The following is a 15,590-nucleotide window of genomic DNA, read 5'->3' on the forward strand; positions in this document are numbered from 1 at the left end:
TGATTAAAAAATCGCGAATTTATATCATTTTTACGTTAAATAAAGAACATAACGTTAGTCATATTTATAATGAAATTTATATTATTTAATAATAAATAATTTTACGATGTTTAAAAAGAATATCTTATGATGAAAATTCACTTTAATTTTCCATTTCATTGATTTTTCCTATGAAATTTTTGAATAGTTAATAAGGATAAAAAAGGACATTTTGATCGGAAGATTCATGATGTACAATAATTCATTTGTGACAAACAATTTTTACAATGGAAATCGGATAGTTGGTGAGAAATTTTATATAATTTATTAATATCAGTAAATTTGTTAAGTTTTTTGAAAAGTTTATTTAATGAAGTTATATTAATAATACGATTTTCAATTTTTAAAAATTCGTAAATTCCAAATATGATGAAATCTTTTTTAAAGATAAACAAATAGAAAAAAAAACAATGCATAATTTTTAAATATAACGGTTTTTTTGCTTTAGACTTTTTTTTTCCGATTGCCTGAATATGGTCAATTTATTAACGTTGTTATTTTCTCTTTTTTTTTTTTTTTCTGTAGAGGTAAGAACGGAAACTACAATACGACACAAGAAAAACCATTTGATTTGTTCATTTTTTCCCTTAATCTTTGTTACTTTTTATTGGTATGTAATACGTATAATAATATATATTTATATATATTATATTCGTCCATATCGAATATATTAATATTTTATCAGTTTTTTCTTTCCATAAATTAAATAAATAACTCTTGACTATGATATTATTAAACAAAATATTTTACAAAAGTAAATAGCTGTAGATTGCCAGGTGTTCAGTGAAGGAGTGAGGATAGATGTATTTTTTTTTACTATATCGTCTATTCAAAAGTAACTAGACATCCGAAGCGCTTTTTTTTATTCCGTATACGTGATCTTTGGCGAAGTCATGATTTTCTGTTTCATATTACTTCAAATATCAAATATACTATATGTATTACGTATTATATATTTTTTTTTATGTTAAACCTATCTGGCAAATCTCGTTTTCGAAACATGATTATTTATTTCATACAAAAAAAGTAAAGAAACTATATAGAGAAAAATAGGGAAAAGTGTAAGAAAAAAAAAGTGATGAAAATTCAAAAAAAAAAAAAAAAAAATGACAATTCCAGGATTCTGGTACGATCTTCTGCTTGTAACTTTAACTTCTGAAAATGTTTGTTCATATTAAGCATCTTATTAACTTCCAGAGGACTAATTCATAACAAACCTCTGTATCGGAAAATGCACTAAAGTGTCTGGTTTCTAAAGAAGCCGAAGTAAAAATGACTGGACCACGATGAAATATATCTAACCACGAAGAAAAACAAAATTTTGGCTTTAATGGAACATGATTATCGCCAATAGTCACACAATACACACACGATCCGTTTTTTATGCTCGATAAAAACGACCTCAACGTTCAATGTTTAGTCGCTTTTCAATACCACACGATAAAGTATAGTTTCACTTATTATTAATTTTTTCTTTTCTCTTTGTCGGTTTTCTTTTTTATACTATATGCTGGACTGAGGTATTGAGAGGCAAGATGGTCGTTTTTTTCATATTCTAAGCATGGCGTAAGGTTACAAGTGAGAGCTGTGAGGCTGCTGCTCGTAAAACAGTACGTAGGCTTCGTTGGAAACGACCGATCGCGCTGGAACCGCGGACACCCGGCTATCATTATACTCGTGCCACTCTGCCGAGTATGGATGCTTACAATATGCTGTGTAATGACCGGAGTGTGTTGTGCCCGAATGGTTCGCGACACCGTATAAATTGTACGTACAACCCGGAACTCTAGGCGCAGCAAAGGCACTGAGATCCAAACCTGTCAATGGAAAATCTACCATCACATTTAGCTTGCTGCGGAATCGTTCCATTGGTGAGAAACGTTTTAAGTCTATATAGTATTTCATTAAGGAAATAATGAAAAAAATAATACAATTTTATTTTTGGATATTAAAAAGATATTAAAAAGAGTTGAATTAACTATTAACTTACAATGTAATAGTTGATAGTAAACAAAATTGAATGAACTTGTATATTTTCTGTGATTTAACCGTGATTTTAAATTATAGGAAAAGGATACGAATAACAAGAATTTTCGGGAACTTTTGTATGCTGAAACTTTTCGTGCACTTCCTCCTCATCTGACATTTGGAACAAGTCGGTTTTTCATCACCATCGAGCACCTCTTCTCGCGTGAAATGTTCCAAACATTGGCTCAATTTCACTGTACCACTTCTAGCCGGTATTGGCAAGCTGAGATCCCAGAAAGGATCTAATGTGACTGATACATGGTCACAAGAAGTGCAATGCAACGACGAACGCAATTGACCCACGAAAACGTCCACTATCATACTATCTTCACTACGTAAGTAGCGTTTCCAACTTTCTACTGCCTTCTGACTATCTCTATTTATAGAAAGAAATGAAAATTAGTGTATAATAGAAATCTTAATTAATTGTCAGATTTCTTTCTTGTGTGCATTCTCTTCATAGATAAAAATTCACTTACGTGTACATTTCAGGAATATCCGTGTGTATCGGTTGTGGTTTTACCGTCACCCTATTCACATCTTCATGCAATCCTTCTAATAGATACCTAAGAAACTCTTGAGCATCCTGTTGACTATATCCCATAAAACGTGGCGCGAATCTTTGTATTTGAGATTTGAGGGCCGTCGTATTAACCACGAGATCACCACCCACTTCCCATAATTCATGTATCACCTGACTAAACGCTTTGATCAATGCTCCTTTCATACTGCTTGTGGTAGTGTTTATATCAGCGAGGTACTGTTCGTTCAGCAGATATTCCAGTAACGGTCTCGTATTGCTCAAACATTGGATCACACTGTTCATAAAACACTGTAAAAAAATAAAAGTATTAGTAAGAAAATTTGTTCCTTTATTAATTATCGTTAATTGAAAACATAGCTTTGTAAAAAAAATTTACAAAAAAACTTTGTTAAAAAAAAAAAAAAATAAGAATCAATTTCAATTTTGGACATTCATAATTCTTAATCTATTCATAAATATACATAGTCCCATATACTTACTGTATTCCCTATATTTCGTAATCCGTTTAGTCCACATCGCTCATCGCGATGCGCCTGTAATCGATTACGAGCCGATTTGTTCGTAGGGCTTCCTTCCTGTAAGATAGAAATCAATGTTATTTTTTTTTTTTTTTTTTTAAATCTAATCTTATTTTTGTAGGATCCTACAGAAGACTTTACAGAAGACAAAAACCGTCAAATATCGTCGCGTACGCTGTTCTAAGCACGGCTAGTTATATTTCTTTAGTGGTGGCGGTGTCTAGCTTGCGGTACAAGAGCATGTCATATGAATACATGTACACGTACGTATACACATACACGCACACACGATACACACATACATATACACACGCGCACACATATACCACGAAGTCGATATAACCTTAGGAATACGTGCTATGCAGAAAAATCGATTAGCTTTAGACAGATTATATAGATTAGTAATATGCATCATTGGTTTTAAAAGATAAGAAATTCCACACAGTACGTACATTTTTTTTTGATGTATTTAATCTCAGCGTATGGTTTGTTCCAAATGTATGTCCAATATAATATATTCAGAAAAGGAAAGACAGCGTAAATATCTAACAGGTTGAATAACCGTGAAAAAACAGTGCACAACGACATCGATATCATTGCCCGGAACTAAGTAATATTCTTCTTATCTCTTTTTTCATATTTTCCATGGATACTCACCTTCAAACAAATGGCTGGAGGCTGGAGAGTAGCGCGCGTGGTCACTATGGAATTGCCGAACTGTATTGTATACACACCGGAAGAGACATGTTTCTGGGTCGTCAGAGGAGCCGCAACACCCAGCAGGAACGCGTACACGAACATCAAAATAATTATTACCCACACGCACCACAACCCCCAGCCTATCAATTGGATATAAGCCAGTTTACACGTTATAACTCGACTGCATGACGCATTTCAAGAAGCGCCAGTTCCTGCGTATCAAGTAATTTATATTCAATTTTTTTTTTTTTCTCCATCTTCATATTCATCCGTATCAACTATATCGCGAAACATATTTAACGAACAAATCGGTTGTCATATCGTTGGAAATATTTTAAATTTATGAAAATAGAGATTTAAAAGCGACACGAAAATCAACGTAGTCACAGTCATATGAAAATCGAACAAAACTTTCTGCTGTTAAATGCGAATTTCTTCGTATATATTCAAAGATATCCTATTTAGATAGTTTTCTCTCACTTCATGGCCATACAGAACTGGCACACTATTCGTTGTCATTGACGATAGAGATGGCTCGTGTCGTGAAGAGATGCATATCGCTCACTGACATTCCCCACGCAGAAATGGTGTAGCTTCTAGCAGCGGATGAACCAAGATAAACTTGTACTATGTGTATATACGCGTAAGTACCCCGACACACAGAACACCCGTTATTACTAGGTACCGTTATGTTATGAGACATCCGTTGATCGCCGGTTTACTCTCTCTTTTTCTCTCTCTCTTTCCCCTTCCCGGAGAGCTCCGATCTATTAATAAAAGGCAGCTCTCGCGACTAACCATCGAACAGAGTTGTGTATGCTCGAAGAAAAACATGAACGCGTTTCGTAACACGCATACTAAACGAGCAATGAAAGTACATACATAAGCTAACGTTTCAACGTAACGTTGTCCCTCCTTTTCCATTTACCACCACTATTATGTACTTTATATATATATATACATATATATACATATATATATATATATATATATCACTAAAGTGTCGTTACGAGCCACTGAACTCTCTATAAGTCGAAAAAATGGCGAGTCATGAAATACAGTGATGCATACATAATAATATACATTGAAAAGATGGCGGTACGTTTTTGGCCGCGTTTAGTATTACTATTTGCCATTGAATGACAGATATTTTTTAATAATAGAACATAAGAATGAAACGAAAGATTTAAAATAGAAAAAGAGCCGTTGAAAAATGGAAAAATACCTATAATATACTTATAAAAAAAGAGAGAAAAAAAAAAACTGCAGAACTCAATTGAAACTCGATGCACCTCGATGATATATATCTGTGCGGACTGTATACTCTTTCTTAGAACACACATTTATCGATGTTCCGATAAATAAAAGTTTGGCGAAGAGAAGAGACTACCAGAGAGATATCCATCCACTGATTAATTAACGAAAATTACTTGGGAACACTCACAAACTGATCGGCGATCCCGCGATAGAGATTTTGATGAGCCGTGGACGGTGCGGTGGGTGACGAGGAAGTCAGATTACTGGCAGTGTTTGTCCCCGAGAAGTGACCATCCGGTCTCCTGGATGTAGAAGGCACGGATGGGTCGTCCCCATAAGTACCGGACGGTCTTCCCGCCACGCCGTTTTGCAAGATGGGCGGCGTAATGCCGCCTACGAACCCGGTCTGATCGATATCGTACGAGGTAGACGCGGTCCGTTGCTCCTCACCGTGTTCGAGACTCTCTGGATCCCCGGTACGACCACCACGGAGGAACGCAATCGCGTCGATGGTTGCAGCGTCGTTGATCCCGTGTATTGATACCTCACCACGGCTTCCAGTCTCGTCCTTGATCTCAACGTCTTCCTCCTTTTCTTCAACACCTTGGACAATCTTCTGAGCGTTGTTGTTAATCAGCAGTTCGCCGTTACTCGGATTAGTGGCTAGGTTAGTGAGCAAGTCGAGCTTAACACCGATCAAACCAGCACCGCCAGCACCGCCACCGGGAATAGACGACAAGAGGTTACGCTTAGCTGGTGAAACCTCGTCGATCCGATGGGCAGCACCGCGTTGCTGCTGTTGTTGGCGATGATGCCGGTTGTTCAGCTTGTTGTCTTCGTCGTCCTCGTCGTCATCGTCCTTGTCATCGCTGTCGTGGTTGCGGTCGTGGTCGTGGTCTCGGTCGCGGTCGTTATCGTTCAACCCATATCGGCCGGAATCACAGGTGTCCTCAGCACCGCTGCCGTTATTCCCATTATTGCCGTTGTTGTTGTGTTGATCGTCGTCGGTGTTATTGTCGTCCTCGTCATCGTTGTTGTCATCGTCATCGTCGTCGTCGTCGTCCTCGTCTAGATCGCGGATCGTGCCGCGCTCGTTAATCGTTACCTCGCCAGGCGACGCGGCACTGTCCGCGCGTGCATGCCCGCTGTTGAGCACCGTGCTGCTGGACAGTGGCCTTCTCTTCGACCTGGACCAGAGTGCACCACCAACGGCGCAGGAAGATGACGAGGAGGACGAGGAGAGCGACGACTCTGGACGATGATCTCTGCCGGTACGTTCGACGGCTATATCACGATCGTCACCACCGAACAACTCCGTCAACGACGAACCGGTCGAATGGTGCTTCCACTGATGATGATGATGGTGATGATGATGATGGATTCCGCTAGTGCTGCCAGTGGTGCTGGTCGTTTGACGGATATTCGGTATATAACCAGATGGCGAATACCTGATCAAATCCGCCGTTATTTCTAGCCTAGACGAGGATTCTGGGATCCCTCTATCTCTGGACGAACTGCCGGCAGAGATGCTCGATGAGGACGACGATGTGGACAAGCCGAATCTAGTTCCGCTGGTTCCGTTTGTCGTCACATTCGTAGCTGTACCACTACCGCTACCCGTACTGTTGTATGCCGACGACGAAACTGACCTGCAAACGTTCAGTCAATGTGAATATTGCGAACATCCTTTTCATTTGGCTGGGCCCGCGGCCAAGGACTACCCTCTCTTTCTTCGAATTACGTAATCACCGGCCAACAACGGGAAACACGTTCGTAAACACACGCACGCACAAATCACACTAAATGAATAAGCAATTTCTCTTTGTATGCGTGCGTTAGTTATTAAATAATTAATAATAAAATAAATCTTAATTGGGAAGCAAATTTTACCAATTATTAACACTTAATCTCTTTTTAATTACTTTAACAATTCTAGGATTTCTAGTATTATTTCTAAAATACTAAATTATTCTTCTTCTAAAATCAAGTAAAATCGTTTGTTGTATTCGTAACAAAACGTTAACGGAAGGATGGATGCAAAACAAAGAGCTGTTCAAATCTCAAGAATAGGAAGATTAAGAAAATATAAAATGATCCATGAGTACAAAAATAATTCTCTCGGTGGAACAGATGAAAAGAAATCGATATATGAACGGTTAGGTCGATGTCGCTGGCCTACATGCTGACCAGATCTTCTTCGAGGTTTGGAGGTTACTAAATCAGATACGTGGCACCGTTCGTGGATTTGGAAACAGTGTCGGGAACACGCACTAGATATTTAAAATATACACGCATCTTTCGCGCGCGCGCGCGCGAACACGTGCGCTAGATATCTTATTGCGGTAAAATGAGACGAGATGTCGAAGAGAAAGTAAATGTCTTTCTCTCTTTGTCTCGCCACACCAGAAGACAATTCGAAGCGAGGTCAAGGTCTTCCACCACGCTTCCATCGTGTGTCAATCGCGATCAACCTGTACTACGATGTACTATATTTATATTCACGCGATTGTTTATCTCCACAGTTGTTTCGTGCCATCGGGATTGGACTTTGCCCTTGCTTCTAAACATTTTTATATCGATTAGTTAGGTGATTTGAAAATTTTGTACAGGTATATTATAACATTTATCCGTAATAGATTTTTTTTTTTCTATTTTGTTGCATTAATTTCTTATCTCGTGATCTTTAATAATAATAATAATAATAATAATATAATAATAGCATTTAATAACGATTTATATTTTATAATTTCTCTATGAACCTCCAATGTATTTATGAGATTACCAGATGTATTATATTCCATCGAACAATTTTGATTATATCATGTTGTTAGCAGATTAGAAAACTTTGAAAATAGAAATTAGAAAAAGAACTATATCCAATTATTGTCATTTTATGTGTTTTTTAGTTACAATGCGATTGACAAATCTGAGGACTCTAATTATATATATATATATATACATTCAATGTTACATAAAAAAAAAAGGATAAATTTTTAGTTCAAAGGACAAACGAAATACATATTATGTTGCATGAACGGCAAGTGGACAGACAAGATTTCCCATGGAATTATATATAACTAGTTCTGAGACTGCCAATGCAAGTTTGTACCTATTTACCATCGACCTCGACCTTTGCCGTCAGCTCGACCATACCATAGAAATGGGGACTTATGCGCCGCACCTCCCTAATTGGATCATTGTGACACGGACAAAAGTAATTGACGCATTGTAAAAGGTGTTGTTGGAATACCTGTTGCCCATTATATATGATGCGTTCATAATATGCATCCCATAACTATTTTATCCAAAGTTTCTAGTCATATTCTACGCAACAGAGAAACGTGATTGACACGAAAGATAGATAGAAAGGGAGAGAAGATCGGGGGAATTTCACCATCGTCTCGAATAATTATATACTCTTTGAGCAACAAGAGCTATTATGTTGCTTTAAACGCTCTGCCGACAGCACAATATAATTAGCACTCTCAGCAATCGTAACGCAGATTTTTTTCCTAACATTTGAAAATTTTCATTCTAAATGTGGGTGTTAGTCATGCATCAAGCAGTAAGGATATAAATAATATTTGCATTTTATTTCAGTTAAAATATAACAAATATATGTACATCAAAAAGTGATAATGCAGAAACAAAGCAGATTAAAATTTTAATTCAAATACATATCTACACGACATTTTTTTAAATAAAAAGAATTAAATCTAAATAAAAAGAAACAATTTATATATTATATTACTTTTGCATTATTTTACATAGATATATTAATATGTTATATAAAAATAGAATCTTTATGATTTAGCAAGGGCATAACGTTGCATGTTTTATATGATCAAACGAGCACAAAAATTTGAAGAAAATTTTTAAATTTCATTCAATATTTTTGGATTGTGATTAGAGCATTTATATTATTGATCGTGTTATAATATTGAAAGTAAATAAGAAAAAAGTAAATAGAAATTATTAGTGACAGATATTATAAATCGATCAATTGTTAAAAATATATATATATATATATGAATTTCAAAGTGAGTTAACAAAAATTTGAGAAAATAAGAATCCAAAGCCTCGATTAAAGTTACAGCTATATAATTTAACTTTAATTGAACATATATTGTAAAATTCAGAATACACAAAAGAAAAATTATACAAAATTACATATGCTGTATTGTTATTACTTGATTCCATAATTTAGGATCTCGCCATATTACGATACCAGCAGAAAAATAAATCTCAAAAAAAAGTAAATCGGCAGAGCGTTAAACCAGAGAGAAAGATAATTATTTAATCAAATTGTAACTGGAAATGGGAGAAATCAAGGAAATATGCATAAAATCGATAGAAACTTATCGAGGCCTTGATCTTGTAGCTACTGACCCCGACTGCCTTATACCCCTGTTTATGGGGATTGCTCACCTTGTGGGTGAGCAGCGAGACCGGTTGTATTCCGATAAGTAACTCCTTCGGATGCTCGTACCCGTCGATGAGTAGAAACTGTAGGGCCGATCGAGTATCAACCATTTAATTAACAATTCCTTTATCTCTGTATATTGTCAGGAAATTGAGGATCGGCAGCACGCTTATAATTATGAATTAAATTTTGTATGCGATATGAAATGTGCACAATGCCCTTGTGCGTGTGTAATCAATCGCTTTCTTAAGATCATTCGAGTAATAAAGAAAACAATCTTAATGATCCAAAGAGACAAAATAATTGAGAAGAAGAATAATTGAGGGAAGTAAATTCGTCCATGAACGGAGTATCGACGGTAATAAAATATCTTCTTCTTTAAACTAACTTTCCTCTTTATTAGACTTCTTTCAATTTTCATCTTTTCAGTATCAATATTCCACGCAATACACCGAAAGAACCAACCCTTTGCGCACGTATCTTAAACATTTCAAATGGGACAAATACAATTAATATACTTTCAACCGATGAATCAGATAATAATAAAACATCAGAAAATATTTGAAATCATCGCGTGTCGTTATTTCAAATTAATAGTCAACAAAGGGTTAGACATCTTTGTTCCTAAATTCCGACCAAACTGCACGTGATTGCCGATCCTTGGAATCCATTAACAGAATCCTGAACAGGGGGGGGAACACACATGGAGAAGAAAGAATTTGTCGAAAGAGGATAAGAAACTCACCTGCCTGATGGGCAGTAGGATCGCCTGTACTCGGTCGTATAGTTCGAACGAAAGCCCGAGCTGCCCGACGACGATGAGGTCGACGACGATGTCGAGTAGAAATTTGTTGGTCGATCTAAGATCGACGAGGAAGCAGTAGATCTGTAGGTGTTCAGCTTCGAGGTGGAGGTGCCAATAGCGGAACTGTTGTTGCCGCTGTTATTGCTGGAACATCGTCTGCTAGGAGAATGCGGTGCCATTGGACTGGTGCTGTATGAAACTGCTACGGCGCCCGCCTGGCCCCCACGGTGATACGACATTGCACCCGGGTCACCAGTCTCACAATCTCTCTCTTTTTCTCTCTTTCTTTCTTCTATAGAAACCCCTTCCTGAATTCCAACACAATGTAAGAGAGATTGGTCAGTGTATCGACTGAGATAATTTTTAAAGAATTTTCTAAAATGCTGATATAATCTACGTAAGGTGTTCCGAGCGTGCATTTGAGCTTTCCCGAGAAGAATTTAAACCTGTATGCATGATTCTAATGCTATGATATTAGGATGTTTTTTTTTTTCTTACCAAAGATAATATGGTTACCGATTGATGATTACTCGAGTTTGAGGAGGATTTAAGAGAGAAGCACTTGATAAGTATAAATTCTGCATAACCAACTTAAACGTGATTATAAATGTATTTGAATAATTTAAAATACTTAAGAGATGAACTAAATTTATTGATTTCTATCAAGATCGATTGCTAAATTTGTAAATAGATTTTGTTATTGAATACGAAGAAACTGATGTAGCTTCATATAATCATAAAACATCAGCCACTCGAGAACATTAGGAGGTAAGAAGATTTTTGAAAGAATTAAGCAATAAAAATATCTTTCGAAATACAACAAACTTGAATCTACAATGTGATTTGTATAACAATAATCTGATTCAAAAAATCTAAATTACGTGAAAATAAAATTATCGGACTTTTTCCATTTTCAAAATTCAATATCTTCATATCTGATTTCAAAGATACGAATTAAAATAATCCTATTCAAATGATTACAAATATAATTAGATCAAAAATTAAATCGATAAGCATTCTGTTTCAAAAGAACAAAGGAAACACTTGATTTTCAACTTCTGCGTCTTGCATTTTGTGCGAATTACTTCACTTTGTCCCACTTTTTTTTTTTTTCAATAGAAGAATCTATCTGGTGCTCACAAAAAAATAACGAATCTTCATGCGATATTGGAAACGGAAACCGCATTGCGTTATGCGATCAACCGAATATCGATCCGCTTAGTCTTCGTGTAGAATAAATTACAAAGAGAAGAAGGAACATTACCGTCGATACTCCAACTGTCAAATTCCGCAAAGAAGAACGAGAATACAAAATGAAGAAATGCCAGAGGTTACTGGGTCGTGCTAAAAAAAGCAGACTGACCTTGAGCTGATAAAAAAAAAAAAAAAAGAAGAAGAAGAAAGGTTAACTACGCGTTCTGCTTTGAACACATATTATTGTTTTAACTATGTTATACACTGACCAAGTTAATTTGTAAAAAACCTAACAAATTATTAGCACATGGTGCAAAGTCATATAAAAATAACACAATTATAAATATTATATTTTTTAATTATTTAATGTTTTATTTTTATATCATACAGCAATATAATATTGTTAATTTCTTTTCCTTTAATTTTTCTTGAAATCGATTTTTTTTTAAATCTATATTAATTACATCTATGTAAATTTTGAAAAATTCGAATAAAAAAAAATTAAAATAACTGTATGCAGGAAATTTAAATATATATAATATACACAATATATAAAACAATACCATTATATCATATCGTACAAATATGTAATAATTGATGGATTTATTGAATTAATCAGTTAACGAAAATAAATTCTGATGATTCTAAATTTAATCGCAAGATTACGGTCAGCAATTTTTTTTTAAATGATTAAAAGAATAAATGATATTTGCTATATAAAAAACAAGCTGCAATTTGATGTAATTGTATATCTCATTACAACATAACAGTTTAAGAATTAAGAAAAGGAAACTACATTACCATCACAACTTAAGTAAATCCTATTTCAAATAAATTACTTAAAATGTATAGGATTTTTTATCATAATAATTCATTGAATTAATTATAATTTTATTTTTGAAATTAATGATGGCACAAAAATCGCGCGTGCACCGTTCAGGAAAAGAATCCAAATCTTTGCCAAATATCTAGCATCAAGAAAGCAGTCACATTTTTCCCTCAGTTTTGGCAAGTATCCCAGTTTTCACCGGAATACATCAGACGCGCAAAACCAATATGAGAAACGTCTTGAATTTCCTTGAAGTATAACAAGTAAAATTATTTACTTTCTGTTAAATCCTCCTATTAAATCATGGAACATGTTTATAATATTTTTAATATATATATATATATATATATATATATATATATATGCGCTAAATAGTTAAATGACATAAATTCATGTTTTAATTTTTAAAAAATCAAAAATAAAATGAAAAAGAAAAATATATTACGCATGTAAACTATTTCGAGGAAAAATTATAGTGAAGATATTATACAGGTCATCTTTTACGTTTCGCAAAGTCAATAACGCAGTTACATAATCACATAAAAAGCACAATTGGAAATTATGTAACTAATCTTATGATACGAACACGCTAGTAAATTCGCGAAGCATATGATTTTATTAATTATGTTCAATATCTTCAAATATCGTTTACAAATTTTTAAAAATTTTTACAAAAGAAACACATTTCTTCAAAATAATCAAGATTAATTAAAATTGATTTATATTTTTACTTCATAAATTATTATTTTTTAATTATGTTTAAATATTTATGATACAGAATTTACAATAATTAAATAATTTAGATTTAATTCGAAACGCAGATGACAGAGTAAAATAGTTTTCGCATTATTCGATCAATGGATCACGTCTATTACATCATGGGAATCAGTACACGTGGATCCCTGGCAGAGCAGATTATACGTTTACGCAACGAAAACGCGGCGAAACATGTCTCTTAGCATTTTTAGCATTCAAATCATCGTCTACGATGATAATGTCATGCATTTATAAGTAGTGTACAATAACAGTATATTAATACTTTTTTTTCCCCCTCCCATTTAAATTAATTAAAAATATAAGAAAAGAATAAATAAAAGGCAAAAAAACAGATTTCTATTGTTAAAGAAATTTATTGTATTATTAAAGTATTATCAAAATTTATTATTGTATTATCAAAATATATTATTTTAGAATAATGAATTATTTTAAATTATCTTGTAATGTAAAGAGAAAAATTAAATAAATTAATATTAAGAATTAAATATGATTATACTTCTTCTAAAATTTATATACGCGAGATCAAGGAAATATATAGAAACATTAAAATAGACATATAACCAGATACTCGCACGTGGTGATGCTTTTAGTTTACGTACGTCTGCATTTATAACGTGATTAATAAAACCGATAAAATTCTCTTATGGTTTATAGCTATATATATATATATATATATATATATATATATATATCGTATACTATTCGTTGCATCTGTGAACATGTTGCATTACATAAGATAATACGATATATATATTTAGTACAGAAGAAATGTTCTCTTCCGTAGAAGAGAAAAGAATCATCCGATAAAAACCGATCATGTGATCAAACTTTATAGTTTTTCATATAGAGAGAAAAAGGAAAACAAAAGAGAGAGAAAAATAATATAAGAAATAAGAATATCATTTGTTTATTATTTAAATACGGGAATACGAAATGAAAATCGCCATCTTGCATTTCTCCTCAAAATCTCCGATTTTTTCGTATATCGATATTCGTATATATTGTCATGAATTAAATATAAAAAAATAATAAATAATAAAAGAAATAAATTTAATAAATACAAGTTAAGATTCATTAATGAAACTAGTTCATTAATTAAACTGTTATGTAGCGATGAATTACATACGAAAAATATTATAATCGTATATTTTCTTTTTATCGCATTTAATTTTTTTTTCTAACTAAATTTTTTAAATCATTTCAATAATCGGATGAATCGAATTTTAAAAATTGAAATTCAAAATTCCTCGATAGAATTCAAAGTATTATATATAATTTGAAAATTTTATCATATTTCAATGTAAATAACTTATTAATTATTAATTCTTTCTTAACTATTGTTATTTCTATTTATTTATTTATTTTTTTTATGAAAATATTTATAATTTATAAATAATTTTGTCTTAAGATGATATCATAGAAAATACGCAGAAGCATTTTTGGATACTACTTTGAATATTTTTATCGAGCTGTTTCGATTTGTAACCTAACCCCGTATTCACGAGACCAAAATGTGAGAAAGTGAGAAAGAGATGGTAAACTGGTCACAGAAAAGAAGAAAAAGAAAGGAGATAGACGTATGAGGAAAAAAGACAAAGTGAGAGAAAAACGAAAAGAAAAAGAAAGAGAAAGACACGTTTGGACAGTCTGGCATTTCTCACGTTCTAAAGTTAAAATCCACGATCAGTATATATAATTGTATTTCATACATATGAATCATTTATTAAAAAATGAAAAATACTCACGGCCTGATGCCTCTATATAAGTAGATTTTCACTCGATTAATTCGTCCAAAGTGTACGTGTAAACGATTTCACTAGGAAATGTCAGTGTTATGAACACTTTTGTGTTTCTTCGATCATGTCGTCGTGTACGCGAAGAATTTAGCTTACGTTTCTTGGTCGATTTTACGGAGATAAAAAGAGGAGGAGAGGCGATGCGTCGCGATGCTTGTAAGCACGGGCCATCCCTCAGAACTGTCGGTGACGTCACCGTGACGAATACTTGAAACTTTTGATGTGTCTGAGCTAAGGAATTAATCGTATGACGCTCGGACAGCTTCGAGACACGATCGATTTACAACACGGTTTATGTCGATCACGTCACGATGGTTCTTACTGGATAAATCTCTAACACGATTCAGAACGACAGTTTCGCCGCCTCGGAGCTCTGGCTCGAGTTATTTACCTTTCTTTCAACACTTCCCTCTCGTGGCTTATCAAACACTTGCGACACCACGAGATTATCACTATTGAATCGTTAACACAACGTGTGTGCAAACAATATGGCGATTACAAGGCTACCGATTTCCGCGTTGACAGTCATCGCTTCCGCGACTACCGCATTCTGCGCTAGCGCAGAAGAAAATGCCGTTTTGTTTGCTAGGGAGGAATTTTGATACCAGTGCTGCCACGGCACAATTCGAATCACCAATTACATTAACCCGCGAATTTATTTGATGTTTAATTTCACAGATT

At 34.1% G+C, this 15,590-nt stretch overlaps 1 protein-coding gene across 6 annotated transcripts; it reads right to left on the reverse strand.

Annotated features, from left to right (window-relative positions):
- Positions 1-609: 609 nt before the first annotated feature.
- On the reverse strand, positions 610-15,481 carry LOC100870505 (uncharacterized). Of its 6 annotated transcripts, none has more exons than XM_086905980.1 (9): positions 15,301-15,481; positions 10,254-10,621; positions 9,514-9,591; positions 5,273-6,734; positions 3,787-3,879; positions 3,091-3,186; positions 2,547-2,899; positions 2,118-2,443; positions 610-1,928 (listed from the first exon to the last, which is right to left on the reverse strand). In XM_086905980.1, the coding sequence occupies exons 2-9, from the start codon at positions 10,550-10,552 to the stop codon at positions 1,612-1,614; spliced, it is 3,024 nt and encodes a 1,007-aa protein (XP_086762106.1). In that variant the 5' UTR covers positions 10,553-10,621; positions 15,301-15,481; the 3' UTR covers positions 610-1,611. The 6 variants fall into 6 exon arrangements, with proteins under 6 accessions (XP_086762106.1, XP_086762105.1, XP_086762107.1 ...); XM_086905979.1 differs by having other exon boundaries at positions 14,859-15,481; XM_086905981.1 differs by having other exon boundaries at positions 15,006-15,469.
- Positions 15,482-15,590: the final 109 nt, after the last annotated feature.

Source organism: Apis florea, unplaced genomic scaffold (assembly GCF_048593485.1).
Source record: "Apis florea isolate Af1SG1 unplaced genomic scaffold, ASM4859348v1 contig_2492_pilon, whole genome shotgun sequence".
Taxonomy (NCBI): domain Eukaryota; kingdom Metazoa; phylum Arthropoda; class Insecta; order Hymenoptera; family Apidae; genus Apis; species Apis florea.